The sequence below is a fragment of the Gopherus evgoodei genome, chromosome 1 (genome assembly GCF_007399415.2).
Source record: "Gopherus evgoodei ecotype Sinaloan lineage chromosome 1, rGopEvg1_v1.p, whole genome shotgun sequence".
Taxonomy (NCBI): Eukaryota; Metazoa; Chordata; order Testudines; family Testudinidae; genus Gopherus; species Gopherus evgoodei.
Genome location: NC_044322.1, coordinates 45,262,347 through 45,279,413, shown reverse-complemented (window position 1 = coordinate 45,279,413; position 17,067 = coordinate 45,262,347). Strand labels below are relative to the sequence as shown.

The 17,067-nt window shown below is 42.1% G+C and overlaps 1 protein-coding gene across 4 annotated transcripts in view; it reads right to left on the bottom strand.

Annotated features, from left to right (window-relative positions):
- The window catches only part of PDS5B (PDS5 cohesin associated factor B), a 261,481-nt gene that overhangs the window by 88,451 nt on the left and 155,963 nt on the right, over positions 1-17,067 (bottom strand). For all 4 annotated transcript variants that reach the window (XM_030563149.1, XM_030563141.1, XM_030563158.1 and 1 more), the window contains 4 exons: positions 16,821-16,869; positions 14,409-14,548; positions 14,214-14,329; positions 254-359 (listed from right to left, as the gene is read on the bottom strand). In XM_030563149.1, the coding sequence (XP_030419009.1) occupies positions 254-359; positions 14,214-14,329; positions 14,409-14,548; positions 16,821-16,869 (411 nt within the window). The remainder of the gene's footprint in view (positions 1-253; positions 360-14,213; positions 14,330-14,408; positions 14,549-16,820; positions 16,870-17,067) is intronic.

Sequence of the window (17,067 nt, the reverse complement as noted above, 5' to 3'; positions counted from 1 at the left end):
ATGCATGAAAAAGGGACACACAGTATGTTTGAGAATAGTTGTGAAAATATACTGAGCTTGCAATTATAGTTTCCATTGCTCTATCACACTGATTAAATGTGAAGAGTATGGAAAACATTTTCTTCTGGATAACTGATGAAAAGCCTATAGTAGTTTAAGATACTGAGAATTAATAATATAATTTAACAAAGTTACTTTAGAGAATTTTAACAAAGCTATCTTAATGTTCACTGAACAACAAAAGAATATTTACCTTAAGCAATTCAAGACCTGCTCTGATTGCTTGATCAGTAGGTACACCCTCATCTTCATCATCTGCTGTTCCATCTATAGACTTGTTTACTTGCTTGATAAGGGCACTGAGAAATGGAAAAACAACGCTGACTCAAATTTACAAATTACTGCAGATTTCAGCTAACATGTCCATTTTTAAAACATTAAGTTCAAATCTATTAGGAAGGCACTGTTAATCAGCCTCACACAAATATCTGATTGCTCTTCGCTAATATATAATTTGAGATGATGGCTCATGTAATATTTACACTCACAAAAATGCCTTTTTTACAGTAATGAATAAATAAGCTGTAAATAAATTACTCTGTTTTAAGTGGGATCATTGCAAAATAAGTGAATAGTTTAAGTGCTACTAGGAAATTAAGATACAGTTAACATTTTTCCTCTTGAAATTACTAGCTATCGTGGTTTCTTAAGAACTGATAAACTCCGAGGTTGCTCATTATTTATTCTAAAGCAAGAATTTTAGGAGTTGACTGGTGAAATAGAAAGAAAAAAGTATAGATTTTAAGTGTACATTAAAGATGACAGATATTGTAAAGCTGGAGGTAAAGCTTGATTGCTCTTCCTTGTATTACACTCGAAGGGAAGCTGTGATTGTCAGACTAGACATGTTTGGCAATATTCCTGAAAAATATTGCCCATAATCCCTGGGTTTGCTCTGGCAGAAAGGGAGTTTAGGGTAACATTTTTGCAAAAATTCAAAATTTTCCCAGGATAGAAATTCTGTTTCCTGGACTGCGCCTAGCCAAAAAACATCCACATACATTACTTCTAGTTGCTCTTAAAAACATATTTGAATTGAAGATGGAGCTGGCAGCAACAGCTATAGTTAAGCAGTAAGAGCTTCACATTGCTAAGATGTAGCCATGGTGGTGTGCAAAATGGACTTTCATCTTGAACGATCCCTTGCAAATACTTCTTCCTTCAGCAAGAGTTAGTACGGAAGAGATTAGGCTTAAATCCCTCATAATTGCATCTTCCAACATCATTTGTGGTTGGCTTTGTACTCTACCTCCTTCAAACTTAGCTCTAGAAACCTTCTGTAAAACTGTACCTTCTTCTATGTGTTGGACGTGACCCCATCACTGCAGTTGTCTTTTTCTCAACTGGTTCAAGACCGCAACTTGTCGGGATCACCTAAGTATCTCCTCATTTATGATTAAATCGAACCAACGGACGTTAATCATAGAATTATAGGGCTGGAAGGGACCTCGAGAGGTCATCTAGTCCACTCCTCTGCATTCATGGCAGTACACCTCTACCTCGATATAATGCTGTCCTTGGGAGCCAAAAAGTGTTACCATGTTATAAGTGAGAATATGCTCTGATCCACTGGAGTGTGCAATACCCCCCGCCCGCCCCCCAGCACTGCTTTAGCACATTCTATCCAAATTCGTGTTATATCGGGTGGCATTATATCGAGGTAGCTGTGCATTATCTAGACCATCCCTGACAGGTCTTTGTCTAATCTGCTCATAAAAATCTCCAATGACAGAGATTCCACAACCTCCCTAGGCAATTTATTCTAGTGCTTAACCACCCGACAGGAAGTTTTTCCCGATGCCCGATATAAACCTCCCTTGCTGTAATTTAAGCCCATTGCTTCTTGTCCTATCCTCAGAGGTTAAGAACAATTCTTCTCCCTCCTCCTTGTAACAATCTTTTATGTACTTGAAAATTGTTATGTCCCCTCTCAGTCTTCTCTTTTCCTGACTAAACAAACCAAATTTTTTCAATCTCCCACCATAGATCATGGTGCTCTTCTCTGGACTTTCTCCAATTTGTCCACGTTTTTCCTGAAATGTGGTGCCCAGAACTGGACACACTACTCCAGTTGAGGCCTAATCAGCGTGGAGTAGAGCGGAAGAATTACTTCTCATGCTAATACATCCCAGAATGATGTTTTATTTTTTTGTAACAGCGTTACAACTGTTGACTCATATTTAGCTGGTGATCCACTGTGATCCCCAGATCCCTTTCCACTGTGTTCCTTTCTAGGCAGTCATTTCCCATTCTCTCTGTGTGCAAATGACTGTTCCTTCTTAACTGGAGTACTCTGCATTGGTGCTCACTGAATTTCATCCTCTTTAATTCAAACCATTTCTCCAGTTTGTTCAGATCATTTTGAATTTTAATCCTATCCTACAGAGCACTTGCAACCCCTCCCAGCTTGGTATCCTCCATAAACTTTATAAGTGTACTCTCTGTGCCATTATCTAAATCACTAATGAAGATACTGAAGAAAACTGGACACAGAACTGATCCCTGCGGGGTCCCACTCATTATGTCCCTCCAAGGTGACTGTGAACCACGGATGACTAGTCTCTGGGAATGGTTTTCCAACCAGATATGCACCCACCTTACAGTAGCTCCATCTAGGCTGCATTTCCCTAGGTAATGCGAGACAGTATCAAAAGTTTTACTAAAGTCAAGATATACCACGTCTAGTGCTTCCCTCCATCCATGAGGCTTGTTACACTGTCAAAGAAAGCTGTCCGGTTGGTTTGACATATTTTGTTCTTGAAAAATCCATGCTGACTATTACTTATCACCTTATCTTCTAGATGTTTGAAAATTGATTGCTTAATTATTTGCTCCATTATCTTTCCAGCTACAGAAGTTAAGCTGACTGGTTTATAATTCCCTGGGTTGTCCTTATTTCCCTTTGCATAGATTGGCATTAAATTTGCCCTTTTCCAGACATCTGGACTCTCACGTGTCTTCCATGACTTTTCAAATATAATCGCTAATAGCTCAGATCTCTCTTCCGTCAGCTCCTTGAATATTCTAGGATGCATTTAATCAGGCCTCAGTTACTTGAAGACATCTAACTTGTCTAAGTAATTTTTAACTTGTTCTTCCCCTATTTTTGCTTCTGATACTACCTCATTTTCACCGGCATTCACAATGTGAGATGTCCAATCACCACCAACCTTCTTGATCAAAACCGAAACACGGAAGTCATTAAGCATCTCTACCATTACCACATTTTGAGTAATGGGCCTAACCTGTTCTTGGCCTTCCTCTTGTTTCTAACGTATTTGTAGATTCTTGTTACCCTTTATGTCTCTAGTTAGTTTGATCTCGTTTTGTGCCTTGACCTTTCTAATTTTGTCCCTACATACTTGTGTTATTTGTTTATATTCATCCTTTGTTATTTGACCTGTGCCCTGCTGTGTTATTTTCCCAACAGATGTCTGAGTAGTTTAAGTCCCCTATCATGACTATGTCCTGTGCTTTGGATGATTTTGTTAGTTGTTTAAAAAAGCCTCCTCCACCTCTTTGTCCTGGTTAGGTAGCCTGTAGTAGATCCCCACCATGAGATCATCCTTGCTTTTTACCCGTTTTCTCCCTACCCAGAGACTTTAAACAAGTCTGTCTTCTATTTCCATCTCAACCTCAGTCCAAGTGTATACATTTTTAATATATAAAGCAACACCTCCCTTTTTTCCCTGCTTGTCCTTCCTGAGTAAGCTGTACCCTTTATACCAATATTCCAATAGTCATGCATATTATCCCACCAAGTCAATACGTGATGCCAACTATATCATAGTTTATTTACTAGCATTTTGAGTTCTTCCTGCTTATTCCCCATACTCTCACATTAGTATACAGACATCTAAGATACTGATTTGACTCACCCCCCTGCCAAAGTTCTCTCTTGTCTCTCCCTTATCCCTGCTATAACAGTCCATGCTTCCCCCAAATTCCAACCATTCTCTCAAGTCTCCATATTTTTTACTTATCTATGGGCTTTGGTCACCTGACTCCTTCAAACCTAGTTTAAAACTCTCCTCAGGAAGTTAGCCAGCCTATATCCAAATATGCTCCTCCCCTTCCTCAACAGGTGGGCCCCATCTCTGCTTAGCAGTCCTTCCTGGAACAGCATTCCGTTGACAAGAAAGCTGAAGCCCTCCTGGTGACACCATCCTCGCAGCCAGGCATTCACCTCTAGGATGCATCTGTCTCCACCAGAGCCCTGTAGTCACCTCTGATCTGCTGAGGATCATACTTTGTAGTATCATTAGTGCTCACACGGATGAGTACCATAGGGTAATAGTCAGAGGGCCGGATGATCCTCTACAATCCCTCCGTAAACGGCTCAGATATGGGTCCCTGGCAGGCAGTATACCTCCCACAATGCAATGTCAGGACTACAGATGAGTGCCTCCATCCCCCTCAGAAGAGCGTCACCAACCACCACTACCCGATGTTTCTTCCTAGGAGTGGTAGTGGCAATTCTCCCAGCCTTGGGGATAACTTGCTTCTCCTCCTGCACCTTTGGGGGCGATTCCTCATCACTCATTGCCAGGGCAGCATACTGGTTTTCATCACCATGATGGGTGGGTTGAGAGTAGGGGTGGAGCACTGCCTGCTGCCAGAAGTAATCAGCAGCCAGTGTCCTGTGACAAGAGCCATATCCTCCTCCCCCGGTGGTGTGACAGCAGTTCTCTGTAGCTGCATAGCTTCCTCTGCCTTGGATGTCTCCATATGAATACTCTCCTCCTGTAGCTCTTCCACCTGCTTCCTGAGAGATTCCACCAGCAGACATCTTTCACACTGGATGGTCCCCCAACCTGGCTCTCTGTCAGCAGGAAATGCAGGCCACAGTCTCTGCAAGTCCACACCAGGATCTAGGTAGAGGCATCCATGGTTAAGTTGTCCATGTGGATACAGGCACAGGTGGAGGAGACAGGAGCAGGACTGGCACTGGTGATGGAGTCCTTCCTAACTATAACGATATTATGTCTTCCTCCCATAACTCCCTCTCAAACTTCCTAAACACTAACTTTTAACAAAGAAAACTGTTTAGTTTCCTCACCTCGGCTGTTTTTAACAGCCATGTTTCTGCTCCATATAACAGCTCTCAGCACTACCATGTTGAACACCTATATTTTAGTTGTCACCCAGACATCTCACAACCCAAATGGAAGCCTTTGAAGACACTGAAAGAGGATGTTACTTCCTGTAACTGGAAGTTCTTTGAGCTGTGTGCTCTCTATTTGGATTCCAGATGTGAGTGTGCATGTGAGCCATGCACCAGAGCTGCAACTGTTTGTAATAGTGCCCGCTGACCCGCACATTCATTGTGAGTTGGCTGTGTGGTGCGTTGATGCTGCTCCAAGTCCCTTTTGCCAGCAAGCAATAGAACCTGCAATAGAGGGGATGGAGGGTGGATATTGGAATCCAAATAGGGACCACACATCTTGAAGAACCTCCAATTATAGCAAGTAACCTCCTCTCTGTCTTCGAGTGATGGTCCCTATTTGGATTCCAGATGTGGGTGAGTAGCGAGCAGTGCTCAGAATGGAGGTGGGTGAGAGGACTCGCAAGAAGTCATAGGTTGTAAGACAGCACGGCTGACTGTCACATCTGCCACCACTGCTGGGATGACAGCGTAGTGAACAGTAAAGGTGTGAATTGAGGACCACATGGCTGCATTACAAATGTCCTGACACAGCATCTCTGCGAGAAAGGCCAACATGGTGGCATTCACCCACTGCACATAGGCCATGACTCCCATTGATCTCAAGTCTCACAGATTCTGCACTTTTTCACAATTCTTCCAGCATTAGTTGCAGTTGGTCAGTAGGCTCTCCAAATAAGGAAATAAAATTTGCATCCTCTAGATCCACTAAAGATGAATTTTTAATTTCACACCTGCTACTTTGGCCTCAATCAGCTTTGCCATCACATGATCTATCAGAACATTAAACAACAGTCAAAAAACACATCCAAGGTGTACTCCTGGTTCTACTGAAAATCAGTCTAATACAAACACTTAGCTGTGTGAGGGTCAATGGATCACTATATAGTTTCTTCACTACGGATAGTAAGTCCTCAGACACTCCATACTGGCGTAGCAGTATCCATGGTGCTGACTGATGCAGCAAAAGCAGCTGCAAAGTCTACAAATGTGATGCCAATTTCCTGTTGTCACTCTAGTTGTTTTTCAGTTACATTCTGCAGAACACATACAGCATGGATTGTTGATTGACCTGTATGGAAACCACACTGGTTCTCCCTCATTTTTGGGTTAAGACACTATTCCAGTCAGTTTAGTGGACACCTCCAGGGTATCAGAGCGGTATCAGAAGATGCATGTTGTTGGAAAGCGTAATGCTGGGTAAATGTGTGGGGTGTGGCCCACGTTGTGGCACTACCGATTTCCGTGATGGGAACATTGTTAAACACTATAGAGGCTGATAGGGCTCTGGTATAATGTATGCAGATCCCCATAGGGGGTTGTTAGTCATGCCAGAGATAAAGTTTTATGTAGTCAGATATCCGTTTGGATATGGTATTGTCTTTTCATCGTTTGGTGATTGAGACGAACAGTTTTGGAGACTTGCAAAAAAATGTTGTTCTATCAATGTAGAAGGCTATAGCGGACATCCAAGGAGTGTAATCTGGACTGTCACCTATTCACATGTGGTTTGGAGAAAAAGTGTTAAGTGGATTGTTTGGCTGAGGTAAAGCATGAGGCAACTTTAAGTAGAAACTTGGGATGTAGTCTGAGGGATACTTTATCTTTGAAAAATATTATGTAAGGTGGGCCAGCCATAAGAGCTCCCAATTCTCCCACCCTCTTGGGAGATGAAATGGCCACGAGGAATGCAACCTTCATAGAAAAGTGTAGCAAGGAGCTTGTAGTCATGGGCTAAAATGGAGGGTGGTGAGGGTACAGAGGATTCAGCTGAGGTCCCATGGTGGGTTAGGATTTCGAACTTCCAGGTAGGAATTAGAGAGGCCCTTAAGAAAGCATTTAGTAAGTGAGTGTGTAAAAGTAGAGAATCCATCTACTTTGTGACTGAATGCTGTCATAGCTGATAGATGTACTCATATTGAACTCATGGAAAGGCCCATCTGCTTTAGTTCTAGCAAGTAGTCTAGAATGAAAGGTAAGGGGGCTGACATAAATATGGCCCATTTGCATTGGCACCATGAGTTGAATCGCCTCCTCTTATGTATGTATGAGAGTCAGGTAGTTGTCCTCCGTTTGTTTAAAAAGACGTTTTGTAAATCTGTGGAACATGTCATTTCAGATCCCAAAAGCCATGCAGTAACCACACTTTGATACGGGAGTCTTTGGGGATCTAGATGGATGGCATGTCTTGCAATAGCAGCCAAGGTAGAAGTGGGTGGGTACATGGTGGACAGACTTCCATGTGGAGACGGTAAGGATACCATGTTTGTTGCAACCATGTGGGAGGCTACTAAGATCACTCTGGACCTGTCTTGTCTGATCTTGTGAAGCACATGGACTAAGAGGGAGATGGGAGGCAAGGCATATAGGAGGTGACTGTTCCATTTGATGAGGAAGGCATCACCCAGAGCACGTGGAAAGAGTCCTGCCCTGGAGCAAAACTGGGGGCACTTGGTATTTTGTGCAGTTGCAAAAAGATCTATTGTTGGAAACCCCCAGTCCAAAAAATGTTTAAGAGTACAAGTATATTCAACTCCCACTTGTGGTCTGATAGAAGTTCCTGCTCAGGGTATCCGCTGTGGTATTCTGGCAACCAGGTAGGTATGATGCTGTAATATGGACATTGTGCTTGATGCACCATTGCAAATGTCGCATGGCTTCCACACAGAGGGAGTGTGATTGCGCTCCTCTTTGTCTGCTTATGTAAAACATACATGCCAGATTCTCTGTGAGGAGCTGCACCATCTTGTCTTTGATTATTGGTAAGTGGGAGCAAGTGTTCCAAACTGCTCGCAGTTCTAGCAGGTTTATATGAAGATGGGACTCCTTTGCAGATCATTGGCCCTGTATAGAGTGTGGTTTCAGGTGTGCTCCCCAACCTAGAAGGGATGCATTCGTGGTGATGGAGAGCAACTGTGGATTCTGTAGGAGAAGCATCCCCTCTGACGACTAGGTATGGATCGGTCCACCACAAAAGGAAGTCTTATTGCATCTGGTACAGTGAGGCGCTTTATACTATGCCCATGTGGGATATAATTTGTCTGGCACCAGGCTTTCAGACACTGCATATGTAGTCTTGCATGTCTGACGATGAAGGTCGTGGCAGCCATGTGGCCTAGAATTTGTAGGCAAGTTCTTGCACACACTTGTGAGCTGTTTTGCGCCATGGAGATCAAGTTGGTTAAAGTCAGAAATTGTTTTGTTGGTAGGGAACCAGCTGCCTTGAGAGAGTTGAGGTCTGTCCCAATAAATTCCAGGTGTAGAACTGGTGTCAGAGTAGATTTTTGTATGTTTACCTGAACGCCTAACCTTGTAATTAGAGTATAGTGAGTTCGATGGACTCTCTCACTGCCTGCAGTGTTGGTGCTTTCAGCAGACAATTGTCCAAGTAGGGAAATAGCATGATTTCCTCCCTGTGTAGGTAGGCAACTACTATGTCTAGTACCTTTGAGTGTACCCGAGGGGCAGTGGAAAGGCTAAAGGGTAGAACTTTGTATAGGAAGTTCTCTTGTCCTACTGCAAATCGTAGACATTTTCGAAGTGAGGGACGGATGGATGGATGGATATATGAAAACATGTCCTGAAGGTCGAGGGCTAAAAACTAGTCAGTCCTTTCTAACACTGGGATTATGGTGCCTAGTGTGACCATTTTGAATCACTGTGTTTTCACAAATTTGTTGAGTCGCCATAGATTGAGGATGGGTCCCCAGCCTCCTGTTTTTTCTGAGAGAGAAAACAGCGGGAATAGAGCCCCTTCCCTCTATACTCGGATGGTATGGGTTCTATTACTCCCAAGGATAGGAGGTGGGTTACCTCTTCTCGCAGTAAAGGCTCGTGAGAGGGGTCCCTGAAGGACAGGGAAGTTGAGTGGGTAGGGGGTTTGGAGGTAAGAGGGATGGGTATTAGAAATTATCAAAACTGGTTACTTCATCTGTCTGTTGTAATACTCTATCAGATTGGGTAAAATGGAATCAGGTGATTTCCTAAGGTCTTGCAAGGGCTGGTCTACACTACAGGGGAAAATCGTTCTTAGATACACAACTTCAGCTATGTGAATAATGTAGCTGAAGTCGAAGTATCTAAGATGGAATTACTCACCGTCCTTACGGCGCGGGATCGATGTCCGCAGCTCCCCCTGTCGATTCCGCAACTCCGTTCAGGTTGGTGGAGTTCCGGAATTGATATAAACGCATTCAGGGATCGATATATCGCGTCTAGATGAGACGCGATATATCGATCCCAGAGCAATCGATTGCTACCCGCCGTATCGGCGGGTAGTGAAGACATACCCCAAGTGGTAGATGGTTCTAGCACTGAAAGAGATGGTGTTCTTGGCCCTTTGACCAGGGATTCAAATTTATTGTCTGGAAGTCGATGGTGAAGATGTAGTATTCAAGAGAGCAGATTGTCTTCTCCTCAAGGTTTTCTGTTTCTGCCCCAATGGCCATAGTATCTATGGTATTGTGCATACAGAGGGGGGCAGGATGTTTGAGGGGCTTGATAACTTCCCTGTCTTCTTTTGATCTTACATGCGTAAATTTCCAGAGATTGCAATGTTGCTCTCAAGTCCTTCAGTGTGTGTAAGGACTCGTCTGTTTTGTCCACAAAGAGTTTGGATCCATCGAATGGCAGGTCTTCTACAGTTACTGTACTGGCTTTGGAAATCTCAATATATGGAGCCAGGAAGCCCTCCACATAACGGCAGTTGCTATGGATCTCACTTCTGAATCTGCTGAGTCAAGAGCAGCCGTAATGTTATTCTGGTTATGAACTGACCTTCTGTGATGCTAGATTGTACTGTTTTTTGTCATCTAGAATAAATTCAAGAAATTCAGAAAGACCTGCATAGTTAAAGTGGGCATACTTTCCCAGTAAGGCTTCATAGTTGGCTTTTCTTAATTGTAAGGTTGCAGCCAAGTATGCTTTGCAGCCAAAAAGGTCAAGACATTTCCAGTCTTTGTTGTAAGGGGTGTTGCTGGGGTATTGCTGTCTACCTCATTCATAGACTGTGTCAAATCACAAATGAGTTTGGTGTTGGACAAGAAAACAGAAATTCAGTGCCTTATGCACGCATGTAGTACTTTTTATCAGATCTCTTACAGGTAGGTGGAACTGTTGCAGGGGTTTGCCAGAGCAACCTCACAAGGTCCATAATCACATCATTTATCGGAAGGGCAAGTTTAGATGAGGTTGATGTGTGCAGTATATATACTAATTTATGTCAAGACACCTGGACTTCTTCCAGTGAAATGTCCAGAGAAGTGACAACTCTCTCTATTGAGGTCTTGGACTTGTTTGAAATCATCACCTGTGTTGGAAGGTGGGGGCATAATAGTGTCATCAAGTGAGGACGAAAAGAAATGGACTTCAGGTGGATTGTCCTGGTCAGAAAATTCGTGCTCCTCTTCAGCTCCCTGTTCTGAGGTGTCAGGCGGTCCCTGTGGTGTTAATAAAGATGACTGATATGTGCCAGCTCTGGGAAGACTGGTAGATACACACAGCTGTTGCTGTGGATATGCTGCCCACGGGTTCCAAAATGACTACTGTGGCAGGAAGAGCACAGTGGGCATCCAGGGGTGCCTGTACCAGGACTGGTTCAGAGGGTTTGCTGGGTAACACTTGCATGGAGGAGTATGCATGATGGGACGAATGTTGTAGAGATTGCCCAACATCCTCGTCTCCATCTTCATCCTCACTTGAGAACTGTGGAGCAGAAAGAAGTGGAGAGCTCGTTTGACTGGATACCGCAAGGACTGAGGTACTCTGGGTGCAGAGGATGAGAGACTCTGGTACAGAAGAGATGAAGTAGTCTTTTTGGTGCAGGAATTGCTGCGAAGCACATGGCATCATTACAGTTAGTGTGCTAGGAATCGGTACCATACGCTGAAACCTGCCTGTCGGTACTGGTGTGTGACTGTGCACCATGTCCACAATAGGTGGCATCATTAGCAAAAGGGGTGCCAAGGTGCTTAGTACCAAGAGTTTAGTCATGTCCAGCGATACCACGGCATGGGGTTTCCCCTTGGTGCCTGTGTCTGAGCTCGATTGTTTGACGGCTTTTGTTTTCTTGGTACTGACGGTGCCGGAAGGTCCCGTTGTTTTGCCAGCTGACGTGGCAGGTGTGATCGGTACTATGAGTGTTTGCCCATTAGCGGAGTGCCTTTTCTTGGCCAACTCCAAGATCGGGGATGTGGTACCCTGTTTTTTTGGCGCCTTCTTGGCAGGCTGATTGGAAGCCCGGGGCATGGAAGAAGAGTCCTTGTCAGAGGCTACGTTTGGCAATTTCTGGCCAGGTGGGGTGTGTACCTCAGGCTCAGACACTCGGCAGAGAGACTTCTCCATGAAGATAAGTTTAAGTTAGAGATCTCGTTTTTCTGGTGCTTTCAGATTGTGACAGTGTGAGCACTTCTGTGGTATGTGTGTCTTGCCGAGACACCAGACATACTGAGAGAGAGAGAGAGAGAGAGAGAGACACAGACAGACAACCTGCAGCTACTGCAGCACTTGAACCCTGGAGAGCCAGGCATGCCCCTCAGGGAGCACACTCTCCCCGTAGGGGGGCAGGGTATAAATACTGTGCTGCAGTAGTGGGGAAAAAAAAATGGAGCCCTCCCTATGAGGGGAAAATAAAAAAAAATTTGAACCATCAAAAGGATGGGGATAAAGTACTAACATTAACTATTCTAACTGAAAACTATGCCAGTTATTCTCACCAGGCTTTTATTGAAAGACGATGAAAATCGATCAGAAGTTTCAGGAAACGAAGCACAGCAAAACAATGTATTTCCCCCCCTATCAAAAAATTCTTACAACTGTGTAGTAAGATGAGGTCCTGAAACATAACCTCTTGTGTCAGAGGCCTAGTCTGAGGCCTGCAGCCTGAACCAAAGTACTTCCAGGCATTGCTAAGCAAAAGCTGGGCTGTGAGCCAGAGGCAGGCCTCACTCACACAAGTGGCGAGAAGCGGAACTTGTGCCAAGAGGACATCAGGACACTCCACAGACATAACAAGAAACAGGCAGGTGCATCTTAAAGACAGGACAGCATAATGGATATATCTGTCTGTCTGGAACAACATAATCAAAGGGGAAACAGCACCCTAATGAGCCAAGGGCTGTACCTCAATATGTCAGTAGGGATGAGTAATCTGTTCTGTAACTGTATAAAAATAGGTCTCGGAGTGCACATCTTTGTCCAGCCTAGGGGGCAGTGGAAAGTCCAGCCACTGACTGAGCTGTGTCCATTGCCAGGGGGCACATATTCGTAGTATGCCCTGTAGAGTCTATAGGAAACTATTACTGTGCTTTGTTTGACAATAAACCTGGCTCGGGTTCCTTCGTACCTTACTAGAGAGTCTGTGGTCTTTGGGGGTTCTCTCGGGGTTTGCTGTGTCAGCTATCCGGGCAGAGCAAAGGCAGCACACAGAGGGAACACGACACAGCCGACTTATCGAACAAGAGCAGAGCATCACATCAGTAGCTACTGACAACAAACCGTTTCTTTGAAAAAACTCTAGCCTGCATGTTTTGGAACAGACAGACAATCTGAAGTTTGGCAAGAGAGTCATTCTGGAGTCAGTTAACCGCTTTTATGCGGACTCTGAAAATTTGAAGAAATCTGGCCAAGTCATAAGCCTCTGAGAACTGTCACTTGGACATGCTCAGGGGATTGCAGCTAAATTCTCAAAACATTCTGCAGGCACCAGCATGAAGGAGGAAGAGAAAGCAGTCTGACTCAAATGAAGAGTGGTGAGAAGCAGAGAGAGGTTATGATGGATAATGCACACTCCCCTGCAGAACCTAGATTAGAATCCAACACTTCCAAATCCAGGCTGTCTTGCAAATAGCTGTGCCTTCCGCTGACAAAGCCTATTACTATGACCAGTTATTTCATTAGGACAAGTAGTAAAGGTCTGTGATGTGACTCTAAAGGCCTGCTAATGACCCACATAGAGGTTAATATTGTTACCAATTCTAGAATTTGTTTTTTTCAGTTTGCTTTCTAAAAAGTTAAGAAATTGCATACAAAAAACAACTACTTCAAAAGACTGTTAAGGTTGAAAAGTCAAACACTCAAAAGTTAAGAATTGGGAGAATAGAGACAGTTTGTATAATCTTTGTTCTGCATTTCTTTGTGTCTATTATGATAGATTTCAATTACATGATCATATCCCGATATTTCCATGGGACCGACCCGCCTTATTCAGTGCACAAGATACATGGTGATCAGGGAATGAATGAGGGCTGTGTAGTGTCTGAGGCTGCAGGACTCCTATTTCCTTTGTTGCAGAAGTTGGAAAGTATGTACAGAATGAGGCAGGTGACTATGGGAAAAGGAAACCTAGTTTTGTGGCAAAGCTGTACACTTCTGCGCTCTTATCACATACGCACTTTTTTTCTTCCACAACACAGAAGTATTTAATTGTATAGAGTTCAACTGATATGTCTACAGTGATATAAATATTACTGTTTGTAATGAACTACATGATTATTATTACAGTTAATTAAAATGTGAATATTTTCTATTGCTTTTATGATTGCTCATACTTACAATATGATCAGCTTTTTGGAATGGAGATACAATTAACTGGTTCTAATTAAAAAGAAAACAAGAAATCCAATCCAACTTTTCAATGTAGATTAATTCATGTAGGTTTTCATGTAGATTAATTTTAAAACAATCTTTTCATGACCTGACCAGAGACTGAGATAAAACCATGTGGAGAACAAAGATTTTGGTGTAGATTTTTAAATGGAATAATCTCAGTGGTTCAGCTATTTTCTATGTTTAAGGAAATGGGAAAAGTAAGTAACAGTACAAATGCTGAAAAATTAAATTTAAAACTGTTTTAATCTATGATGTTACTAATAACAGGTACAATAATACAACATCTAAAAATATTTTCATCTGATTGTGTCTTTTTGACAAGCCACTATTTACATCTCAAAGCTTCCATTTAGTTTATCTACAACATAATCAAAATACATACCTGATTGATTCTGTATCAATGTGCACAGGGGCTATCCTCTCCAGAAGAAACTTAATCATTTCCAGGAAAGGGTTTGTAGGTTGTTTGGGATTGCCCAACTTCTTTGTAATTTCTCGCTGCAATATATATTTGAAATAGGTTAAAACCCAATTCAGTTACCAAAATATTATCAGATATTCTGAAAGCTATTCTTACCACACATCCTTCAGCCTGTTTGCACGAACATGATGGGCTAACAAGCATTTCTAACTGGTTTCTTATTTTGTCATCATCTTCCAGAACTTGAGTGAACTTCTTCATGAAATCCTGAGCCTTACCAGGATCTGGCAAGTTTCCTTTAAATATTAAAAATCTTCAAATTAGTATCATAGACTCAAAGACTTTAAGGTCAGAAGGGACCATTATGATCATCTAGTCTGACCTCCTGCACAAAGCAGGCCACAGAATCCTACCCATCCACTTCTATAACAAACCCTTAACCTATGTTTGAGTTACTGAAGTTTTCAAATTATGGTTTGAAGACCTCAAGCTGCAAAGAATCCTCCACAAAGTGACCCATACCCCACGCTGCAGAGGAAGGCAAAAAACCTCCAGGGCCTCTGCCAATCTGCCCCAGAGGAAAATTCCTTCCCGACCCCAAATATGGCGATCAGCTAAATCCTGAGCATGTGGGCAAGACTCACCAGCCAGCACCCAGGAAAGAATTCTCTGCAGTAACTCAGATCCCATCCCATATAACATCCCATTACAGACCACTGGATCATCCCAGTTGCCCTTCTCTGAACCTGTTCCAGTTTGAATTAATCCTCCTTAAACATGGGAGACCAGAACTGCACACAGTATTCCAGATGAGGCCTCACCAGTGCCTTATATAACGGTACTAACACCTCCTTATCTTTGCTGGAAATACCTCGCCTGAGTCATCCTAAAATTGCATTAGCTTTTTTAATGGCCATATCACATTGGCGGCTCATAGTCATCCTGTGATCAACCAATACTCCAAGGTCCTTCTCCTCCTCTGTTACTTCCAACTGATGTGTCCCCAATTTATAACTAAAATTCTTATTAGTAGTATCAACTTGGCAAATTTTAATTTTTAAGCAAATGTTTACTTGCTTAATAAAAGCACTGAAGAGGAAAAACAGAATGAAGCCTCATATTTCATACTGCGCAAGATTTTAACTAAAATGTCCATTTCTAAATCTCTTCCCTCTATGCTCTCAGCCTCCTCTCTTTGCTTCCCTCATAGAGCCCAGGCCAGACAGCTCCATTTCCTTGCTGCTGCTTGAGGCTCCCCTATTCTGCTGGTAATACAAAGAGCTAGGGCAGAAATGGTGATGGGCCAGCATTTGACCTATAAAAATTTATTATTAGGGAAATGTAGATCAGAAACAACACAGCAAGGCTGATACTTACTAAAAATACAAAATATATTTACACAAACTGATCTTTATCCAATTTACATATCACTTGCATATAAACATGGAGCCTCTCACTGCCATTTTAACCAAATTACTTTCCCGCTAGTCCTATACTTTGTGACGAGATCTATAATGTAGAAAAAAGCTTGAGAAGCCCTTCCTTAAACAGTAAATAAAAGATTACTGAATTAAAAAAATAACCAAAAAAAAGGTGTCTTTTAGCAATGGTAGCATTTAATGCTAATCAGCGTACTTTTTCTGCTGGTACATTAAGAAATGGGGTGACGACGACCACACACCTGTTAAAGCTAATGAAAAGCAATCTCTCTTAGACAATGTCATACCAAAATATTTATTTTGAAAATTATGTAGCCTAGAACTGAAGGAAACAAGACTTAAGAAGCTGACCATCCCTCCTACTATGGAGGGGAAAAAAGATTCAGGAGAAGGCTAAAGGCAAACAACAGAAATTTCTATCACGTGCTAAACTCTTCCACAAATGTCATACTTTATGTGAAGTCTTTGTTATTTGAACCAGACTGGATAAAAATAATTCATGATTTTTAAGATAAAATTAAAAAAATAATTTTAAACTAAGATTTGTAATTTTTATGTTCTCCAGTTCTTTACTTTCTTATCATGTTTCTTTAATTAGTTTCTTGTTGGAAAAATTAAAGATTTTGCAAAAGGTTCTCTCTCATACAAAGTCTCACATTTAAAATGATCGTCTACACCAAAAGACAAGTCCCTTGGGTTCATGAACATCTGTCATCGTGGGAACATACACTCAATACAAATCTTAAGCAAACAGCCTGTGTTAAATCTGCAGCCAACATCACCTTCTAATATATTTTGTGTGCTACTGTAAATGCTGAAGGACAAGTTGTTTACTTGTGTCACCCATATTCATCTGACTATTTTACTGTAATCTCTAGAAATGCTGCCAAAAAGTGTGAGAAAGAATATCAGTACCATGAAACTAGTTCTGTGATTTGAGACTGTGGACTATTTTATAAGTAATAGTGTTTTTACAGTTGCCTTGATGATCGCCCGCATTAAAAAACAAAATTAAACGCGAAGTTTGCTGCAATAGTTTACAGGCTAATGTACAAAATATTTGAAAACCAGGAAGCATCATATTTCAATTCTAATTTTTAACAGCATAAAATATTTAAATCAAACTTACTTGTAATGACCATCACTTTTGAAAATATAGCTTTACTGCTGGCATCTGTCTAAAAATCACAAAATAAGAAAAATCTGTTTAAAGTGAAGACTAGACATTATATTCTAGCAAATGCACATAGTGTGAGCACAATTCTGTAAAGCTGTATAATCAGAACCAGACTTACTACTAACGCTGGGTAAAACCCAAGTACATTAAATGCAAAAAAATGATCTCAGTATTAGATGTTTAATCACAAAGTCAAAGT